Source organism: Tiliqua scincoides, chromosome 1 (genome assembly GCF_035046505.1).
Source record: "Tiliqua scincoides isolate rTilSci1 chromosome 1, rTilSci1.hap2, whole genome shotgun sequence".
In the NCBI taxonomy this organism is placed as follows: Eukaryota; Metazoa; Chordata; class Lepidosauria; order Squamata; family Scincidae; genus Tiliqua; species Tiliqua scincoides.
In genome coordinates, this window is record NC_089821.1 from 21,728,973 (window position 1) to 21,752,008 (window position 23,036).

Consider the following 23,036-nt stretch of genomic DNA (forward strand, 5'->3'; position numbering starts at 1 on the left):
TGCCCTCCCCTGCATCTGACATAACCCATTTCTAAAATCAGGAGGTTGCGCATACACATCATGGCTTGTACCCCGTAATGGATTTTTCCTCCAGAAACTTGTCCAATCCCCTTTTAAAGGCGTCTAGGGTAGACGCCAGCACCACATCCTGTGGCAAGGAGTTCCACAGACCGACCACACGCTGAGTAAAGAAATATTTTCTTTTGTCTGTCCTAACCCGCCCAACACTCAATTTTAGTGGATGTCCCCTGGTTCTGGTATTATGTGAGAGTGTAAAGAGCATCTCCCTATCCACTCTGTCCATCCCCTGCATAATTTTGTACGTCTCAATCATGTCCCCCCTCAGGTGTCTCTTTTCTAGGCTGAAGAGGCCCAAACGCCGTAGCCTTTCCTCATAAGGAAGGTGCCCCAGCCCCGTAATCAGCTTAGTCGCTCTCTTTTGCACCTTTTCCATTTCCACTATGTCTTTTTTGAGATGCGGTGATCAGAACTGGACACAATACTCCAGGTGTGGCCTTACCATAGATTTGTACAACGGCATTATAATACTAGCCGTTTTGTTCTCAATACCCTTCCTAATGATCCCAAGCATAGAATTGGCCTTCTTCACTGCCGCCGCACATTGGGTCGACACTTGCATCGACCTGTCCACCACCGCCCCAAGATCTCTCTCCTGATCTGTCACAGACAGCTCAGAACCCATCAGCCTATATCTAAAGTTTTGATTTTTTGCCCCAATGTGCATGACTTTACACTTACTGACACTGAAGCGCATCTGCCATTTTGCTACCCATTCTGCCAGTCTGGAGAGATCCTTCTGGAGCTCCTCACAATCACTTCTGGTCTTCACCACTCGGAAAAGTTTGGTGTCGTCTGCAAACTTAGCCACTTCACTGCTCAACCCTGTCTCCAGGTCATTTATGAAGAGGTTGAAAAGCACCGGTCCCAGGCACACCGCTTTTCACCTCTCTCCGTTGTGAAAATTGCCCATTGACACCCACTCTCTGCTTCCTGCCCTCCAACCAGTTCTCAATCCATGAGAGGACCTGTCCTCTAATTCCCTGACTGTGGAGTTTTTTCAGTAGCCTTTGGTGAGGGACCGTGTCAAACGTCTTCTGAAAGTCTAGATATATAATGTCCACAGGTTCTCCCAAATCCACATGCCTACTGACCTTTTCAAAGAATTCTATAAGGTTCGTATGTATGTATGTATGTATTACAGCAAGTAATTAGTCTGTGGAACTCCTTACCACAGGATGTGGTGATGGTATCTGGCCTAGATGCCTTTGAGAAGGGATTGGACAGGTTTCTGGAGGAAAAGTTCATCACAGGTTACAAGCCATGATGGGTATGTGCAACCTCCTGGTTTTAGAAGTAGGCTACCTCAGAATGCCAGATGCAAGGGAGTGGTACTTGGATGCAGGTCTCTTGTTGTCTTGTGTGCTCCCTGAGGCATCTGGTGGGCCACTGTGAGGTACAGAAAGCTGGATCAGATGGGCTTTTGACCTGATCCAGCAAGGCTCTTCTTATGTTCTTATGATATCATGGAGCACTAAGGGCTGCAGGAAGAGGAAAGGATTGATGAAAATCACCTTTCTTGAGAAGAAACATTTGCACAAGAGTCACGATCCAACACATATATATTAATCTACAATCTGTGGAAAAAATGATTTCAGTTGGAGGATTTTGCTTGTTTCTTGTAGTTGGCTTGTTGATTTGTCGGCAGTCTCCCCTTTATGCCTTTTTCAACTATGTAGTCTTAATGAAACCATGAGGCGTACTGTTCAAAGCTGTTCAGGTTGATGCCAGGGGTCAATAAACCAGAGGGTAAGCAATATATTGTACACTCAAGCACTCTTTCTACAACAGAACCAATCCTGTTCCCATCAGTAGAGACATCTGCATCTCATTCCATTGTAGTTTTGACTGCTGATGTTAGCGTGGCAATATAATGTACTTACAGTTATTTACAACAGCAGCTTTTATTTCAGGCACCCTATAGGCTAGCTAGTGCATAGTGTGCCTCGTTATGGTGATTTTGTTTTTCTTTAATAAACTTTGTCATGTAAACATAATGGAGCTATAATAGCTAAGCTATCTGTAGAAAGAATGGGACCAAAATGTCCTGTATCTTATATGGCATCTATGGCAGCTCTTATATAAATTTTCTATGGCAGTGGTTCCCAACCTGGGGTACGTGTACCCCCAGGGGTACTTGCCAAGATCTTTAGGGGTACTTGAAAAGGAATTGAATAATGGCAGAAAAAGGCAGGTCTGTATTAGAATGCCTTGTGGGGCTGGCATTAGAATGCCTTGTGGGTCTAATATGAGGGGTACAGTTTATGGAAATAGGCTGCCAAGTGGTATGCAAGTGAAAAATGTTGGGAATCACTGTTCTATGGCATTGAGGGCAGATCTTATGACAGCTCTTATATCCATCTGTTTAAATATAGACTAATTACTTGAATATTGTATTATATTCAAATGGAATTATGTTAATTTTATTTTTAAGACATGATATCTTTCCCTTCCCACAAACAGAAAGTTGTGTTTCAAATTCTATCAGACAACAAGGCTAAGACAGTCATCTTTTAAATAATGATCAAGGAATTTTTTTATTCATTTAAGTTTCAGTATCATTACAGAAAATGTTATGGTACAGAGTTGTTTAACATTAGTTTTATTTCTTTGCTCATTTAATTTCCACACGAATGCTGGTAACACTAATATCTGTACAAGATCAGTCTTTGATTTTTTTAGATTTTAATTCTGTACATTTTTAAATGTATTGGTTAAAAAGGCTGTCAGCACTTAAGGAAGCAATTTTTGTTGTTTATTTAAACAAAAGGTATCCAGTTACTGCCCAAGAGTACTGAGCTGGGTGGCTGCTGGGATGACAGATATCCCTGAATGCGCAGCAAGGGGGGGAAACCTCGGGGCTTGATTGGGCTCCCAATGCAGCCACTCTGCTGTTGGCACTGTGCACATCAACACGAGATACAAGATAAAGAACAAGCAGAAGCTCTCTGTGAAGCAGTTATGAAGCATACTAATAAGGGAAATCCAAGTGTTGTCTACGCTAGTATAAATAAGCAGACAGCCTTGTTTTAAGAGCATAAGTAGTTGTATCTTAAAGATGAGAAAAAACACAAGTTCTGCAGGCACCTACCGCTGTCTACTAAAAGCTACCGCTATCAGAACTAGCATTGAACACACAAAGCAATTGCAAGAAAGGAAAAAGTTGCTTTGATATAATCAGAATAGGTTTCTTTTAAGATTTGTTTTTTAAAGTTTTTTTAAAAGGTATTTATTTAAATCCATTTGAAATATAATTCAAGGTGTTGACTATACTGATCAACTTTTATCCAAATCAGAAAAACTAGCTGTGCCGTTGCATATTACAGGATACAGTCAATGATATGTGGACATGCATCAAAACTTCTCTCTTGCTGGTGACATCATAGTCTTCCAATGACCATGACGTCAACCACCTCGCCCTTATGAAGTTCCACATACTGCTCAGTCTTTGGAGGTAGCATCAACAGTCCATTGGCACTGCGCATACTCATCAGACGACTGCTCATCTGATTCCCTACAGGGAAACAAAAACTGCGAGTTAGCCAGGCAAGCTCCATCGAGTAGTGCAGCCAGTTCCCAGGAATGAATCCTAAAACTGCAGTGTTGTTGTACAACAGTTAGCAAGTATAGGTACTTTATGAATTGTGTCCAAACATCTGAAAAGAGATCCAGACAAAGTGGTCTACCTCTGCAGTCCTACTCAGTATTAGGAATATTCAAGAGAGTTCTGTTAAATAAACCACCAAGAATACACTCCAAAATAAGGGTAGTCTTGTGATTCATTTCCAAGATCAATACAGGTGAATGTTGCTTAGTGACAGCCTGCATATGATGCCACTGGTCCCTGTCCCCCTCCCCCCAATCCTCTGAAGCCGAAAGGAGCACAGCTCCCCTCACCTCTGGAGGCTTTTCTGAGCCCCGCAGAGGAAGTGCACATCTGCGTGCTGCCTCTGCGAGACTCAGAATGGCTGAAATAGCAGAAAGGACATGACTTCCGGTTTCCTCGGGAAACAGGAAGTGACTTTTTCCACCTTATAAAGCATTCAGAGGCCTGGGGAAGCCTCAGAAATGCCTCTGGAAGCCTCAGGGCTTCCGCTCCCTTTGGCTTCAGAGGCATGGGGGGAGGGAGACAGGGACCAGTGGTGACTATTGCATATGTGGGCTGTTGCTAGTCAGTACGTTGTTAAAGCCCAGGCCTCCTAATGCCTTAACAGTGTTTCTCAAACTGTGGGTTGCGACCCACTAGGTGAGTCATGAATCAATTTCAGGTGAGTCCCCATTCATTTCAATATTTTAGTTTTAAAATATTAGCCTTGATGCTACCATGGTATGTGACTGCATTTAGGAAAATGTTACAGAGATGTACTTTTAACAGGCTACTATGCATATGCTTTTAACAATGACAGTGAATGGGACTTACTCCTTGGTAAGTGTGGGTAGGATTGCAGCCTAGGATTGTTAAAAAATTTGCCCCTTGATGATGTCACTTCCAGACATGACATCACTTCTGGTGGGTTTCAACAGATTCTCATTCTAACAAGTGGGTCCTGGTGCTAAATGTGTGAGGATCACTGCCTTAGAAGGTGAAAAAAGTCACTTCTGGTTTCCTGATGGAAACTGGAAGTCGCGTCTTTCGGCTGTTCCAGTCATTCTGAGCCTCTGCAGGGCTCAGAAAAGCCTCTGGAGGCAAAGGGAGTGCAGCTCCCCTTGGCTTCAGAGGCTTTGTTTAACATCAATCCTTGCTTGACGACGAGGGTGCTGGTCTGCATCTCTAAGCAACACATGACTGTATATTGAGTTTTATTAAACTCAATATCAGTTTTAAAGTTTTAAACTTCAGTTTTGATCAGTTTTAAAGATCAAAACTGGGTTGAGTAACGTATGTCTAATACATACTATCCAAAGTTATAGTAAACACAATTGGCCCACATCTTACACAAGGATTATGTTCCAAGGTTGGTGCATAAAGCCAAACTGCATATAGCCAACATTCCCTTAAATCCAACTAATATGTACAGGTGTGCGTTCCTGAACAACCGTTTGTTTAACGTTGGACCACATTATACAATGGTGGTTAAAGCACAGCAAAGAGGTTCTTGATGAGGCAGTTAGGTCTCCCACAGTCTGCAGCAGAGTGTCTGCTTACACAACAGAGAGGCTCTTCATGCAAAGAAGAGGCAATCTATCTCCTGTAGCCTGTGCAACCAGCAAGTGTCTGGCAGGGAGTGTCTGTTTACACGACAGAGGCAACAGATTGGACTGAATGTTCACTTAACAACCTAATTGCATAAATGGAGACTGGAGAACGTATCCCCATCGTTAAGCAACTCCCTGTCATTAAATGATGCACACTTGTACTGTATCTTTTATTTAGAACTAAAATCACAGTACCAGAGACATGTGGGAATTTAGATCAGGGGTCTCCAAACTTTTTGGCTAGAGGGCCGCATCAAATATCTAGCGTGGTGTGGAGGGCCGGAAAAAAATTTAAATACAGTAGAACCTCCAAAGTTGACCACCTCTCTATAATGACCACCTCCTTAAGTTGACCTAATTTTCTATAGCCTTGGGTTTTTCTAGACCTAATTTTCTATAGCCTTTTTTCCCCCCGTATGTTGACCACCCCCTATGTTGACCAATTCCTCCAGTCTTTTAGGTGGTCAACTTAAAGAGGTTCTACTATATAAAATTTAAATAAATAAATTAGAGATGGAACTTACATGAGTGAATAAATGAATGAATGGGCTCATTCATTCAACCTCTCTGGCCCTCAAAACACCCTCCAGCCTCAATCAGAGCACAGTTATAGTCATGTTCAGTTGAGTGGGCCAGAGGCTTTCAGGGGACAAAAGGTTGGACGTGGGCCAGAAAGAGGCTTGCTGTGGGCCACATCTGGTCCCTAGGCCAGGGTTTAGAGACCCCTGATTTAGATGATGGAGGGAACAGAAGTTTTATTCTTTCAGCTGCACTTCAGGGCATAAACAGAATAAATTAAATGGCGGGCAGAATTGCTTGCACTGTTTACACTGTTGTTTTCCTCTGTCCTTTCCTCTGTCCTGCATGCAGCCTCCACGAGCCTCAGAATGGCCTCTGGAGGTACTACAAAGGCACTTCTGTTTTTTTCTGGTTACTATAAAGGTGAAAACCGGGAGTGCCCTTCTAGGATCTCTGAAGGCCTTTCTGAGGCTTCTGAAGGCCTCAGAAGGCTCCCAAAAGCGTCAGAAAGCAAAACCAGAAGTCGCTTTCCAACACTTTCTGGGGTCTTTCTGTGGCACGTGGAGGCCGTGCGCAGCCTCCATGCGCCTCAGAATGGTCTCCAGGGATTCTAGAAGGGCATTTCCAGTTTTCGTCTGAGGCTGTGGAGGCTGTACATGGCCTCCGTGGGCCTCAGAACAGTTCCGCAATGGACTGGAGCAAGGCTCCAGCCACATTTGGAGCTCAGGGGACCCCAAAATCTGTGTGATTTGATTTCATGCAGGATTCGGTATCCACAATGGTTCCAGGAATGGAAATCTCGCGGATAATGAGTATCCACCTGTACTTGAATTTGTGCAAGTCAATTGTGCATAAAAGGTATGCTGACAGTAGTAACTTTACCACTGTCAATTAGGGGCTTATACAGACAATTTTATACGGAAGAATGTAAGCACCACTTATAATGCTACCCTAGTTCCAAACCTGCAATAATAGCATGATAAGTCTTCAATGAGTCTCAGGGAGGGGCTTTGCTGCAGGGAAAAGTCTCCTAGTCCCATCTCCACACCCCCTGCCCCAGAAATGTTCTTCCAGTGGTGACTGGTGGCAGGATACAGAGAAGACTCTTGACTGGGGTGAGGGGTGCCCTGCATTACTTCTGGAGGGTCTTATTTGTCTTTTTGAAAGGCTACTAAAGCATTTAAGCAGACAAGAAACACCTTAAAAAACAACCCCGTTAATAACTGTTTAAAATTGCCTGGCATGGGTGGTGGGGCAAAGGGGTTCTCTGATCATAAATACCATCAGAGGTGCTGTATAATACTCTTGCTACCACTTCAAACCAGAATAAGCCCTGGTAGTGCTGGCAAGGAAGAGAATCGGGTTCTGTCAGTTATGATAAATTGCAGTACTGGTACAGCTGGTTTCCACACCAAACAGGAAAAAAAGCCCAAATGAAAAATGTGTGCATTCCAGCAGTATGAGAATATGGGCATGGTAATTTGCAAACAAATAGAAACCATATACATGGCCTAAGTAACCATTGTGTGGTTCCTGAAAGCCACTGAGAATTAATTAATCTTCTCTATAGTTTCCGAGATGGACATAACAGACTAGAATGGTAACATGATCTGATGACAAAAAGGAGTTGGTGTCCAGCTTGATTTATGTTTTGTGTCTTTATTAACTGATGTAACAATTCCAGACATTACTTCCAGATACTTTCTGTCTGAGGAATAAGAAACCAGGGAGTATTTGTAGTTTTTCCTGGAGTTTGCTTCCGAACACAGCATGTTTGAAAATTAAAATCAAGCAGCTCTCATTATGGTGTCCAGTTTCAGTCATCTGTATCCAGGGAGAATGAATTCAAACTAGAACATATACAGTGAAGATCACAAGAATAAAATGAGAATTTTAAGGCCTGTTTGGTAGTATAAAAACACATGAAAAGTGGATAGAACTGCACTCTGAAAAATCATTAATGTAATAGAGGTAGTTTTATTTGGGTTGTAGAACACCAACAGCATAAGGACTCAACGTAAACATCTAACATGGGAGACGTACAACAATGAAGTAGCCTTCCCAGCAAAGTCATGAGAACAACCAATTTCTGTGATATCATAACAGTCTTACAGCATAATCCAGTGCTTGTCTACACATAAGTGAGTTCCATTTTGTTCAATAGGGTTACTCCCAGAAAAGTGGGTATAGGATTGCAGCTTTAGGCTATAGTCCTATCCACACTTTCATGGGAGTATGTCTCATTAAAGTAATGGGACTCACTTCTGAGCAGATCTGCATAGGATTGGGCTCTTAGTTAAATGTATGTATGATTATTTGTTCTGTTTTTCACATTGGGGATAGTGGGAGTTCTTCTGGGAACACTCTCTTAAGCAATTTCTGCCCAATGCATATACGCAACAGGGATCAAATATGTACACCTGTGGGGCAGGCAGAAATGGGTTAAGCTTTGGTACTGAAAATTCCTCATAGAAAACACATCACAGAAAACAATTCTGTGTTGGCTGTGAAGTCAATTGCATGCACAATGCTAACCTAAGTTCACTCACTAAAGAAAGAGTACAAAAAGAATTCTGACCAAAGAAAACTCTCACATCTTAACTAGTAATTTGGGAATAGAGCTCTGCCACATCAAAAACAATTAGATTTTTTCACCATAATCCAAAACAAAAGATGATGGAAATCCAGGAAAACTAATAGATCCATACAATATTTTCTCTCACAAAGAGCAGCAAAATAATTCCTAGTAGTATTATAATACCATTAATGCTGCCTTTCAGTCTTGTGTTAGTTAAAATGTCTACACACACAAGACATTGGTCCATCAAAGTCAATAAGTCAGCTATCATGCAAGAGGTGAGATGCTCTTTTCAATTTGTAAGTCTCCAATTTTCAAGTATAATGAAGAGCATATAGAAGATTCAGAATCAAAAGTTATGTTTTTTTCTAGACACAAGGTTGTATTCTAAGTGGTTTGTGGGAGATGCTCTGCATGGGAGGAAGGCGCAGTTTTCACCACTGAGCTTTTCAAAATTTACTCCTGAGACTTGGAAGTCACTTCTCCCATGTGCAAATGGAGCTTCTTTGATAAACTGAAAAAGCTCTTAGAATACAGCTGCTTTATTAAATTCTTATCAGTCTATGTAATAATGTCTGGTTGGATCTATGTAGTGGTTTATTTACAAGCCCAGAAGATATACTGGTTGAGTCTCATTATTCGCAAGGGTTCCGTTCCCAGAACTCATATGGATGGTAAAAAATGCAATAAAGCAAATCAATTTAAAGAAGTTTCTTGCTCAGGTGATTTAAAAACAGCCTTGCTGACCTTTGTGATGTTAAGACAGTCATTAGACAGACAATCCATCAATCAGTCTCTCTCCAGGTGAGCCAGCTACCCTCCCTTCACCCAGAGCAAAGTGATCTTTCTTTTACATGGTCTTTCTTTTACATTTCTTTGCCTTGGAAAGAGAATCAGCTGGCTGTCCTCTCTCACATTAACAAGGCTATTGTTAAACTACTGTTTTCCTTTAAAGGGCCCTTCTCAGCAAGTTGAGATAGAAAAATCTGTGGAATCTGTGGATAATTAGGTTATACCTGTGATCCCTTGCATAACTCTCTCTACAATAGTAAGAAAAGCAGTTTTTAAAACTATGATTTTAAAGGGATGCGTTTTCCCCTTCTCCAGGAATCAGCACATTCCTTCTCATTTGCAGGGGCCATTCATGTTGAGTCAAATCTGTGCATAAAAAATTCGTGTATAAGGTTGCACCTGTATGTTTAATTGATAGTTAGGTACATATTTTACCAAAACTTCCCTTTTCTGCCAGTTCTCCCTCTGCTCAAGAGTTGCTTGCTTGCTTGCCTCCAACTTTTTTTTAAATCTCAAGCCATCAGGAATATGCACCACTGGTACATTGACCTCATTAAAAAAATCTAAACCATGTCAATGGGTCTGATTTTGCATGCAGTGGAGAGCACACATGCATAACTACAGGTTGAGTCTCAGTAGTCACAGGGATTCCAAGAACTGAAAGATGGCAAAAATTGAGTTAAAGCAAATCCATTTAAAAAACAATGTCCCTTTGCTAGGCAATTTAAAAACAGCCTTGCTGACCTTTGTAATGCATGAGAGAGGTATCAGGCAGGCAATCAGAGCCCAATCCTGAGCTTCACCTGCCTGAGCTTACTACCTGCACACACTGTCGCAAATGTGCTGTAAGGCACGTTTGTGTGCCCTAATGCTGTGTGAGTGCCCACGCTAGCCCAGCACTGGCCGGTGCTGCGCTAGTGCTGGATGGGCACCCAGCCTTTGCTGCTTGGCAGCCACATGGACTGCCAAGTAGTGGAGAGGTAAGCAGGGGTGTGGGGGGAGGCAGGGAGGAGGGGTTCTGGGGAGAGGAGAGGTGGGCAGAGGGCAGGGAGAGGGTGGGGAGGAGGCATGACGGGGAAGGAGAGGTAGGGAGAGAACGGGGGTGCATGCGGGGGGGTAGGGAGGCGGGACTCCACCGGATGCAAAGCTTCCATGTTGGGCTCACTGCCCGACACTGAGGTTTTTACCACACTGCCGATCTTTTGGTTGGTGATGAATCAAGTAGCCCCATTGCGGGAGTAATGCGCTTACTTGGGGAAAGGGGATGAAAGTCCCCTTTGTCTGAGGTGCTCCTGGCGGCTGCCTTGGGTGCGCAGGATGCGGCTGCAGCCATTTTCAGTGCCGCTACAGCTTTGTGGCCCGGGCAGCTCAAGATTGAACTCTCAGTCTCTCTCCAGGAGCTTAGAAAGGCTTCACTCCAAGGCATCGACCCATCCCCTCACCACAGTGTGGGGAGCCGCAGTGCAGGGAAAGAATGGAGGAGGTGATAATCACTTCCACTTAGCATTCTGTGTGCTAAGGGGGAAGGGAGGGGTTGCTTGCCTTGGAGTGAAGCTGTTCTAAATGCCTGGAGAGAGAATGATTGATGGATTGTCTGCTGGCTGCCCTCTCCCACATTAACAAGGCTATTGTTAAACTCTTTTTACCTTTAATTTAAAGGGCCCTTCTCATTACATTGAGATAAAACTGCGGGCAAAAAATCTGTGGATAATTAGTTTATACCTGTATTTCTCATTTTCTGTATAACATCCTAAGTGAGTGAAGGGCATAAACTTCACTTGCAGGAGGAGATAGGAGAGAGAATTTAATGTACAACATATACATGACTCTCTGCTTCAGATGCTACACACCAATATGAATTGAGGAAGTGGATAGTCATTCATGTGTCATCTCTCCATGTTCTGCTACAGAGATGTTGATTAAAGGACAAAAGAGACAGAAGAAGTTTCTAAATGGCTAACCTGTACTTTGTGCCCAAGGCAGTGGTTCTTGGTGATGCCAAGTCAGTATGCACCGATGGTATTCTGGACGAGGGTCCAATTTCACATCACATGATAACTGCCAAAAAGCACACACAGAAATAAAACACAGTGACATTTCCTTCACAATGAAAGGACCACAATCCATTTGAAAATCCAGAGGAAAGTATGCCAAACGCCAGCCCCCAGATGCAAAATGTTACAGCGGAATTGGCCAGAGACTTGCAAGCGAGGCACTATTGCAAGGAGCTCAAGTAGTAGATATGATTTTTCTTTTCCAGACCTCACACTGAAACAAATTCCATAATGGAAATTATCTTATGTATCCCACTCATAGCCCTTTAGCTCTTTCCCCAAATGTTCTTCCTAACCTCCTTCTCTATAGTTCTGCCAAGTGCAAACCTATGCTGTCCTACTCTGATCAGGTTTTCTTGGACTCAGGGTAACGAGAAACTTCTCTATGAAAACTTTTAAATCTGATAATATGTTTTCGTTTTTAAATAATATGCTTCCCAGTGCATGATTGGCCTGCTTAATGGCCGGAGGAAAGATTGAAATGATTGGCCTGCTTAATGAAATATTGAATTGAATATTCAATCATTGCATATTCAATCAATATTGAATATTCAATCACTGCGTGATTGGCCTGCTTAATGGCTGGAGGAAAGACTCAAATGAAACGATGCAAATCCTAAAGTCCTGTAATACACTGGGGACCTCAAGCCAGCTTGCGAGCAGAGAATTGCTGGCTGAACTCTGCAGAGCTGCTGCTGGCCTGAGGGTATCCTGTAGCTTTTCAGCCCAACAGGATCTAGGATTCAGGGCAAAAAAATCTAGGAAAGTACAGACCACTTAGTCTGATGTCAATATCTGGAAAGATCCAGGAGCAGGATCCAAATCAGAAGACCAAAGCAGGATTTCAAAATGATCTTGACAGGCTCAGTGTGACTGGGCCCATACCAATGAGACAAAGTTTTACAGAGAGAAATGTACACAAGGACAAAAAAATCAGAAGCACAAGTACATGATGGGAGAAACCTGGCTTGGCAGCAATATGTCTGAAAGCAGGCTAGGGGTGTTTAAAGGCTCAGTTCTACCCATGAGATACACCAATGGAACACCAATGCAACAGCCCCACTGACACATGTGTGCCTTGGGTGCTGGCACAATGCTGAAAACTGCCATGTCATCATAACCCAGGCACAGCTTGGATATTGGCAAAACCCTACCAGCAGAGCCCAAAACAGAGAAAATACTCAGGCATGACATGGGTGGCCAGACGCCATCACTACATCCTGTGGCAAGGAGTTCCACAGACCAACCACACGCTGAGTAAAGAAATATTTTCTTTAGTCTGTTCTCACTCTCCCAATACTCAATTTTAGTGGATGTCCCCTGGTTCTGGTGTTATGTGAGAGTGTAAAGAGCATCTCCCTATCCACTCTGTCCATCCCCTGCATAATTTTGTATGTCTCAATCATGTCCCCCCTCAAGCGCCTCTTTTCTAGGCTGAAGAGGCCCAAACGCCACAGCCTTTCCTCATAAGGAAGGTGCCCCAGCCCAGTAATCATCTTAGTTGCTCTCTTTTGCACCTTTCCCATTTCCACTACAACTTTTTTGAGATGTGGCGACCAGAACTGGACACAATACTCCAGGTGTGGCCTTACCATCGATTTGTACAAAGGCATTATAATATTAGCCATTTTGTTCTCAATACCTTTTCTAATGATCCCAAGCATAGAATTGGCCTTCTTTACTGCTGCCGCACATTGAGTCGACACTTTCATCAACCTGTCCACCACCACCCCAAGATCTCTCTCCTGATTGTTGTCCCTCACAACAAGTATGGCAAGGTCTTGTGTTAACACTTGCAATCTCAGAATTCTTATGCAGGAACTCTGCCCTAGGAGGACTCCATACACAAACACCCAACTGGATCCTCTCACCTACCCAACATGGGAGGGACAATGCACCCCACAGGTAAGCAAGGGTGGGAAGAAGGAATCCCATGCTGCAATGTACTGATGCTGCATCTCCCTCTCATATCTCTACCTCCCCCATTCAGACCCTCCAGGATTATCAAATGTGTCTCTGCTATCAAGTGTGTTGCCTAACTAGCCCTTTGTTTGGCAGCAACTAAGAGCTGGGAGTGTCTGCTCCTTTTTTGGGGAATGCCTCTAACCATTGTTGTTGCTGACCATTTACTAATCTGAATCCCTTTTGTTTTTCAGGATGACATCATTGCCATAGGGGGTTGAAACAGTGATGGGCCAGAGGGCCAGATTCAACCACCATGCGCCCCTCCCACATGGCACCTCTGAATATGAACTCTAGTGGCACCACTCTCCTTCACAAGCCAGGGAACAGGTGTGACCAATGCTGCTGTCTAAGCCTTCTTGCTTTCTCTGTATTTCAATTTGCTCCCCACTTGAAACTGCCCCACAGGTGAAAATATTGTGTAGACCCCAAGGGATGCCTATAGCCTGCCTACATTGACAACTGAGCAAAGCTGCTGCTCAGACTGCTGACCTACTTCTAGTCAGGTTCCTATGACTTTGCAAATTTCACGGTAGATAGTGAAAGAGCTAGTGCAGCCTGACCTCACTGGTCCTTGTAACCTGGTTGTCTGTTGGGTAACTTGCAATGGCACAGCAGCCATGTTGGAGGGAAACTGCTGGGAACCCCAATTGTGTGTTTCTTTTTCTGATACCGATCTATCAACTGATACAGTTCAACAAAAGCTTTGGATGAAACATACTTGTCTCATTGTTAACAGGCAGGGAACTCCTGGTAATTTCCTGTCTCAGCTAGCCCCAGGGAGGGGGGCCTGTAGGGTCCCAGTCCCCCTAACACCCAGGGCCCCAAGTAGTAGGGAAGCTTCACACATGGTCTGGAAGGAGAATAGGAAATTGGCTGTGCAGCTGTCACTGATACCACCCATTTCCAAGCCTCATTCCATCCCCATTCTGCCTTGGTCTCCTCCCATTCTCTCCCTCGTTCTGGCTCCTCTCTAACTGCCTCCTGCAGAATCTGTTGGCACAGAGCTGTAGCCCGCACTGTTTGTGGCAATGGCCCAGCTCCGCAATACAGTGTGTTGCCTTTTGCATCACCCATAAAGGACTTATGCTGCTGGAACACTAGTACAGGGCATAAAAATCCACTAAAGGACTGGGTCACAACTTACTCCTTCCCCCTTTTTCATCATTACAGTCCCTCTGCTGGACTCAGGGAATCTCTTATCTCTTCAATATGTAATGTGACATCATGACTAGACTAAGTACTTCACAGATGTATCCTATACTTAAAAAAGAACTCTTACCCTGGCTTTTATGATTGTGGGACGAGGATCCAGGATTCCCTGCATTTTCCTTAGTGCTGGGACAACAAAGAGATTGCAGGTAACAACAGCTGACACAGGATTTCCTGGAGACCAAAAAACAACAGCAGATTACAGATCAGTAATTCTGAAATATTTAATGGAATGGTTAAAAAAAAACCAACCTTTTATGCTGCTAGTATAGCATCTTACAAGACTATATAAATTGGGCATTACGGAAATTCTTCACCTATATCAGCCATGGCAAATGGAAGAAGCAACAGCATACAGCATGAACTTATCAAAGATTTTGCATTTAGGAACTTGAGAATCCAATATGTACATTTTGTAGGACTTCCAATTTATTTTGTGAGTTTGTGTTTATCTATGAAGGACAATTATATTTCTGGTTTAACCAATCTTACCTGGGAGTGCAAAGATTATTTTTCTTACACCATCAGTATCCAATGTTGCAAAGGTTGTTGGCAAACTAGGAAGAAAAACAATCTGTTGCAATTATGACCCAAAGTTTGATTTCTCTGTCAAACAAATGTATTAATTATCATACTGGAGTATTATTTATCATGCAGTTTATTATCTGGACAGTTTTTGCTCTCTTAATTCTTGCCACTTTCTACACTTTAGGAGTATTGTTAGGTGTAACAGTTCTCATAAAACATGGTGAAATCAAAGAAAACTGAATTATTAATACATTCAAGATCTTTCCTTTTTTTCTGATAATTGAGAAGAAAATAAAACAGAATGAAATTCCCTAATGAGCTAGCATCTTAAAGACCTCACACTGATTTATTTTCACCATAATAAATTCACTTTCACTATGCCACCTTCCACTGTGCCACTGGAATCCCATGTCAAATGCCTGTGCACCCCTCCCATGGATGAGGGGAGGGGAAGGACAGGCAAATCAGGCATGCACCTGTCCTCCTTCCCTTTACTTATGATGAGTATGTAGAGCATAGGGTCTCTTTGTAACAAAGGGGAGCAGGGGATGCTGCAATCTCAGCACCCCCTGCTGCCAAACAGAAGCAGCGTACAACAAATAGGCTGCACATCGTGCTCAAGTATAAGGAAGGGGGCAGGCTGCAAATAATCTTTCCTTGCCCACTAAGTGCTTCATAGGCACCAAGTAGGTGGGGAGAGGCGATTTGGAGCTATTGCAGTTTTTGTTTTGTTTTGTTTCTCTTTCCTCTAGTAGCACTGGAGGAAGGAGGAGGTTGGTGTTGCAATCCACTTCTGACTTCCTCTGAGCAAGTCAGAAGATTATTGAAGTCCCCAGTGGATCAGAAGTTTGGAGAGGTTGGTGGACAGATGAGCTGGGACTCTTCCACCACTCCTCCAAGGGTGTCACTCCAACTGTATCAAGTTGCTGCATGGCAAGGCTGGCCCTGCCCTTATCTTAGCCACCAACCACAGCTTAGACACCTCCCTTAAATTTCTGGAATCAGTGGACATTTACTATATGATCAGAACATAGCAATAATGTCAACAGCTTGATTCAAAGCATGTCTATCCAAAAGTACATTCCAATAAGCTTAATGAAATTTACTCCCTAGTAAATATGCATAGAGTTGCTGCTCAAGTGTCAGCTATTTGGAAACTGTTTAATATTTCAAAAGTGGTATTACCTAAACATTTTAGCTTATTAAAAACATTTCTACCTTTTAATATCTGAGGTTTGTTAATAAAGAACATTCTCCCTACCAAAAAAGAAGGGGGAGAAAGAAAAGGCACATTCAGCTTTTCAGCTGAAGTCATGAGCTTAAATTAAATGGAAGAATATTCTAGTTTAATATATGTAATTATTATTCTCATTAAAGAAATGGTATAGCAGATTTTTACTGTGATATCTTCTATATTGGATATTTGTGTGTGTGTGTGTGTGTGTGTGTGTGTGTGTGTGTGTGTGTTTTAATATCACTTCTCTCCAGTCACCTTTGCCCTGTGTTAATGTGATACCATAAATCTAGTGAAATTATTACAATTTATTAGCACCAGCACTTTGACAGATGCTCTACAGAACAGTAAAGTAGGTTCAGATGTTAATCATATGAAAGCAAACCACGTGAGATAGTTGTGTCTCCAGTGTCTTAAAAAAATCATTAAGTGGGGATTGTGCATTTCTCCTAAAAATACTCCTTACTTTAGATGTTAATGTTATGCATGAACTCAGACATTGCAGTTCTTTTACGTATTCAGACATATATTTAATGTTTAAAACTATTCACTGTGATAGGACTACCTTTGTCTTAGGCTGGGACTAGACATGACACGAAGTACACAGCCACCACTAAAAAAAGCAGCCTCACATCTTCTCCTCTTCTTTCCCCCATAATGTTCAGGTTTGTACACAAGTTACAGTGGATATGTACAGGATATATGTTCACATTTAGACTGAATCTGGTCTAAAAGTAATTCCTTCTTATGGGGTTGGGTCAGGTGGGGTTATCAGAGGTGTCTCAAAGAGACTCGTCTCCACCTTACAGTTCTGAACTACAGAACTACAGTTCTGAGGATTCTTTGAGAAATCATTTCAAGTAGTATAAAACCAAGTTAAGGTTGATAGTGCCACAGGGTTGGGGAAATTGCAACATTCTGACCATTCTTGAGAATCAGAAAAATGGTTTATGTCATATATGTGGCAGGAGGAGACAACATAGGCATGTTGGAGGTCATAGGCCACCCTGGGTCCCTTTAGGGAGAAGGGCGGGATCGAAATAAAGTTGTTTATTAATTATTATTATTATTGGCATGCTGGAGGAGGTCAACAGGCATGTGGATGCGGGAGAACCTGTAGACATTATATATCTGGACTTTCAGAAGGCGTTCGACACGGTCCCTCACCAAAGGCTACTAAAAAAAACTCCACAGTCAGGGAATTAGAGGACAGGTCCTCTCATGATTGGGAACTGGTTGAAGACCAGGAAAAAGAGAGTGGGTGTCAATGGGCAATTTTCACAATGGAGAGAAGTAAAAAGGGGTGTGCTCCAAGGATCTGTCCTGGGACTGGTGCTTTTCAACCTCTTCATAAATGACCTGGAGACAGGGTTGAGTAGTGAGGTGGCAAAGTTTGCAGACAACACCAAACCTTTCTGAGTGATGAAGACCAGAAGTGATTGTGAGGAGCTCCAGAAGGATCTCTCCAGACTAGCAGAATGGGCAGCTAAATGGCAGATGGATAAGGGTAAGGTCATGCACATTGGGGCAAAAAATCTAAACTTCACATATAGGCAAGATCTTGGGGTGGTGGTGGACAGGTTGATGAAAGTGTCGACTCAATGTGCGGCGGCAGTAAAGAAGGCCAATTCTATGCTTGGGATCATTAGAAAAGGTATTGAGAACAAAACAGCTAATATTATAATGCCGTTGTACAAATCGATGGTAAGGCCACACCTGGAGTACTGTGTCCAGTTCTGGTTGCCGCATCTCAAAAAAGACATAGTGGAAATGGAAAAGGTGCAAAAGAGAGCGACTAAGATGATTTCGGGGCTGGGGCACCTTCCTTATGAGGAAAGGCTACGGCGTCTAGGCCTCTTCAGCCTAGAAAAGAGGTGCCTGAGGGGGGACATGACTGAGACATACAAAATTATGCAGGGGATGGACAGAGTGGATAGAGACATGCACTTTACACTCTCACATAACACCAGAACTAGGGGACATTCACTAAAATTGAGTGTTGGAAGAGTTAGGACAGACAAAAGAAAATATTTCTTTACTCAGTGTGTGGTTGGTCTGTGGAACTCCTTGCCACAGGATGTGGTGATGGCGTCTGGCCTGGACGCCTTTAAAAGGGGATTGGACAAGTTTTTTGAGGAAAAATCCATTACAGGTTACAAGCCATGATGTGCATGTACAACCTCCTGATTTTAGAAATGGGCTATGTCAGAATGCCAGATGCAAGGGAGGGCACCAGAATGAGGTCTCTTGTTATGTGGTGTGCTCCCTGGGGCATTTGGCGGGCTACTGTGAGATACAGGAAGCTGGACTAGATGGGCCTATGGCCTGAACATATGGTTCTTATGTTCTTACAGAAATAGAAAGCAAAAAAAAATTGGCTATGCATGTTTGGCATTTTCCTCAGTTTTGAGGAATTGTTGGGGGGGGGCTTAAGCTCTAAATGATGGTGGTGGTAGGTGCTTAGCAAAAGGAAAAAGCTGGGTGAATCTCTAATTTAGTCTTTCCTTTCAACCTTAAGCTGAATTGATTAGATGTAACCTGATTCATTATAACTAAGTCTGAAAATCTCCCTCTGTTTGCTTGAGGCTTTATGTTATAGCCATAATATATACAACTAGCACTAAGGTTGTCATCTGGATTTGGATTTACTATATGATGTCCACTTACTTATGTTACCACAAGGTTGCTGCTGGAAGATATCACAGCAGCAATATCAAGATTCAAATAAGCAAAGCAGGGTTTTAGTGGCAAACACATTACCATGATCTTACTGATCAGGCTTTAGGTTATTCTTGACAGGTGTTTCTGTCAGTATCTAATATTTATGTATTACCAACTAGTCTCAGGGTATGGTATAAAAGGTCAGAACTAGATGTATCTCTTCCTTGTCCCTTCACCCTGAAAATACTTAAACATCTGACATGATATTAATTAAGCATTTTCCTGCCCGTTCTCCACTTCTGTGGCTGCTGCTTGTAAGAAGGAAATATACCATACGATGCTCTTACAACAGGCACTGCATTCTCTTGAAATACCAGTGTACCACCAAGTACACCAGCATAAAGACAGCTCTACAATCGTGACAGCCCCTTTGATGGTGGCAGCTACATGGCCATTGGTGCAGCAGCCGGAAAGCCACAAGCCACCAGAAGTACTGTGTAGACTGACTGCTGGCAAAACTTTGCCCGCAGAGAAGCAAAAAAGGGAAGGGGATCAGGGCGAGATGGGGCGAAGCTGAATCCCAAGTCCCCATCCTAGCTCAGACATGCCCCCAGCAGCTCCTCAGAGCTACGTCAGCAACAACACAGGGGAGTTTTGGAGGACGCTAATACATAAGTTCTACCTGAACTTAACTATTCAACAATTCTTGCAGTTGAATAGTAGAGTGGTAATAATGGATCTGTGGAAAAAGATCCAACTTCATTTTGCATATTTAGCAATAGTGAGCATAAAGCCATCCAATACTGCTTGGTAGTATGTCCAGACCAACTCTAACTAGGAAAATATTACTTACCCTGGCTTCATAAAAACCCTGCCAAAGTGAATTTGAGCATGAAGATCAATGTCCAGCACCTGTTTAAGATAGTCCTATTCAAAAAAATTAAAGAGTTTTACAAGGGATTTATCACACCCAAGCATTAAAAGCTATTAATAAAGGCATACGCAGGATGAAATCCTAACCAGTCCTAGAAGTGTTACATATCCACACTTTGATATGAGTAATCTTCTGTTTGGGTGTACTGACGGGAATCCACAAATTACTTGGATAACAATGCCACTTTATTAAAACTAAGGGACACTTTTCCAAAGTTATTTCATGTTTGAAAAGCAAAGGCCTTTCAAAATAATAACTGAAAGTGTAGAACTACATCACAAGCACATTCCTGTGCAGTGGTGTCACTAGGGGGAGAGTGGGCTGCACCAGCTGACATGCACAGGGGGGAGGGTGACACCACTACCGGCCAAAATTTTTTAAATCTTGGTATTTTCAAATAATACCAGCATGTTATATATCACTCGATGCATATTTTCAGGCAGAATGCAATGAAACAAACAGTGTTGAAATATCTCTATTTTATCAAATGTTATAACAAAAAACCCAGCAGGAAGCAGGGCAATGGAGCATCACGATGCCCACTGCCCAGGGCATTGCTCCACCTACTGCATGGGAGGAGGGCTATCATGGGCGTGACATGTGGCCTCCCACACTGGGTGACCCAAACTCTAGTGATACTACTGTCCCTGTCCAATACTCAGGCAAGTAGAACAAAGTTCCTTCTTTACATAATAGATTGGGATGGGGAGCGAGAGTAGCTTTGCAGAACGGGAGATAATGCTGCTATTTACTCTTAGGATCCTATAAATGCTTTTAATGCATATGGTACCAAGGAATCTAAAAGCTGTAACAAAATAAAACTAAAATGAAAAGTTTACCAAAAAGGAAGATATGGCAGAAGTGTATGATTTATCTATAGTTCCCATATATGCAGAAGCACATGGGCTTCTCTGCCTGGATGAGACTCCCCACCATCCTCTGCCTTCAGAAAGGTTCACTCCAAGTGTAACATTTTCCTCATGGGAATATCGGTCTGTGTTCCACTCACACTTGTATTTGCAACCACTCCAATCTGGGGATTTGTTTGTGGAAAAGCCACACTAGTCCCTCATCCAGCACTGCCAATCATCTTTCGGCAGACCTCCTGTGCCTGCATGCATCCCAGCAGGGTTTGCCTGCTGAAAGGAATGGGGATTTGCCCTTTTGAGGCAGTAAACTTCCAGGTCCCGCCCTGCATCACAATTGGATTTGCTGTGTTTTTTGTTTACTGTTTTTTTACTGATCGTGCCCTAAAATGTTGCTCTCGTTTGCACCCCACTGCTTCAGTCACACTAGCCCATTGACTATGTGACTTGGGCTGCTATCCTATACACACTTTCCTGGGAGTAAGCCTCACTGGATGCAATGGGATTCCCTTCTGAGTAGGCATGCATAGGATTGTGCCATTGAATGCAGTGGGTGGAGAGGTGCCTCTGCCTGTCTGGTGTTAAAAGGTACCTGCCATTGCCTCTCTGCCTGGGCTGTTATCCTCTACACACTTTCCTGAGAGTGACCCTCCCCCCAAAACACAATGGGACTTCTGAGTTGGCATGCATAGGATTGTGTCATGGAATGCAGAGTGGCAAGGCAACCCATGCTGCATGGGGGAAAAAGGTGTCTCCTTCTTGGTTCTCTTTGATGGTGGGATCCATGGCCCTACAGCACCTTTTGCCTCTTCTCCTTCTAACTGCAGCAGGAAGAGAAGTGCTGATGAGGGGCTTTGTTTGTGATGGGTTGGAGGAGGGGAGTCTCATTAGTTTGCCACCCCTCAGTGTGAAGGGAGTTGCTTGTGTCCTATACCTTTTCTTGCTCACTCTTAGCCAGGGGTGTCAAACTCATTTCATACAGAGGGGCAAACAGCATTCATCATGCCTGCTGAGGGCTGGAGGTGATGTCATTAGGCAGGAAGTGATGTCATTAAACAGGTTATAACCAAAAATAAGCACTTTTTCTCACTTAAGAACTCATTAGCTGCAAAAGACAGAAGAGAAAATACACAAATCCTGATCATATTTCAAGATATGGGAGAGCCCAATTTTCATGTGGGCTGTCCTTTCAGCAGTAACACCTCATAAGAACCTCAGCAGTGTTCAGCAGCTGAGAGGCTCAGGGTCAGATAAAAAGCATCCGGCCCCCGGGCCTTATGTTTGACACCCCTGCTCTTAGCTGTCCCAAAAGGAAGAGATGGGAGCTTCCCTTGCCTCTGCTCTCTTCTCCCCAAGATTTCAACCAGATTCACAAACCAGATCAAGCCAAAGCCAGTTTTGCTTCTGTCTCTCCTATGTGCCACAAGCAAAGGGAAGGAGACAGCTGCACTTGGGAGCTGAAAGCAAGAGGAGGATGAGCTTTGGCAAAAGAGGGCTCTGCTGGGAGACAGTCTAGGGAGCCATTTCAGCTCCTCCGAGGCCTGAAAACTTCCAAATATCAATAACCATGTGAGTTAGATTAGAAGATTAGGAATTTACAGATTAAGAAGTGAGAAAGGTGCTTGGCTTATTCCATGGGGAAAAACTCATAGACAAGGAAACCTACATGGAAACCCACATCTAAATGTGCAATTGTTCCATGGGAAATGGTGATTTCCAAGTGGGTTTTTGAATGATTTAGAGTGCCCTGAGTAGTGTGAAATGGAGGGTGAGGTGGTGGTAAAACACCTGACCAGGTCAGAAAGGGCACAGGTGCAGGGAAGCCTCCAAGCTAGAGTGTAGTGCTGAAGCCATTGGGAGTGGACCAAGACCTAGGTGCCTCTACGTTTGCTGAGCCTCTTTCAGCTTCCCCTGTCACCCTATGGAGTCACTGTAGGGATGGGGGGTGCTTAAACGTGAGTGCAGAGAGCATCCAGCCATGCTGGGGAAAGCTCAGAGGTATTTTGGGATTTCTGAGCTCCATGTCAAAATCTGTAGCCGTAACAATTTAAATAGGGCTGGGAAAAAAGGTTTCTCCAATTCAATAGGCAAACTGAATTTGGTTCAGATCCTTCCTATGTTTTGCTTCCTTGGTTTTAGTTCAGGTCTCTCCTTTCTGCTTCAATCCAGCAGAATTCTTTGCACATACCTTTTCCCCCATGGACACACCCCCTGATGTGATGATGACATCAGCGCGGCTGATTCCCTCATTCAAGGCATTAAGTAAATCATCTGGACTGCAGGAGAATCAAAACAAACAGATTAATGATCATTAGGTTCTAAATTCTATGTACTTCATAGGTGAATATAAATACATCTCTGCTCAGAAATGCTACACCATTTTTTTTTACTTCTAAGTAGGCAGGACATATTTTTCAAGAGT

The 23,036-nt window shown here is 43.2% G+C and overlaps 1 protein-coding gene across 7 annotated transcripts in view; it reads right to left on the reverse strand.

Moving 5' to 3' along the window:
- Positions 1 to 2,533: 2,533 nt before the first annotated feature.
- The window catches only part of GPHN (gephyrin), a 464,667-nt gene continuing 444,164 nt past the window's right edge, over positions 2,534 to 23,036 (reverse strand). For 4 of the 7 annotated variants that reach the window (XM_066612404.1, XM_066612407.1, XM_066612403.1 and 1 more), the window contains 6 exons: positions 22,803 to 22,890; positions 19,668 to 19,741; positions 14,884 to 14,948; positions 14,462 to 14,565; positions 11,125 to 11,221; positions 2,535 to 3,592 (listed from right to left, as the gene is read on the reverse strand). In XM_066612404.1, coding sequence (XP_066468501.1) covers positions 3,459 to 3,592; positions 11,125 to 11,221; positions 14,462 to 14,565; positions 14,884 to 14,948; positions 19,668 to 19,741; positions 22,803 to 22,890 — 562 coding nt within the window. In that variant the 3' untranslated portion in view covers positions 2,535 to 3,458. Of the gene's footprint in view, positions 3,593 to 11,124; positions 11,222 to 14,461; positions 14,566 to 14,883; positions 14,949 to 19,667; positions 19,742 to 22,802; positions 22,891 to 23,036 lie in introns of all 7 variants that reach the window. The other 3 variants (XM_066612401.1, XM_066612402.1, XM_066612400.1) reach the window with 1 other exon arrangement.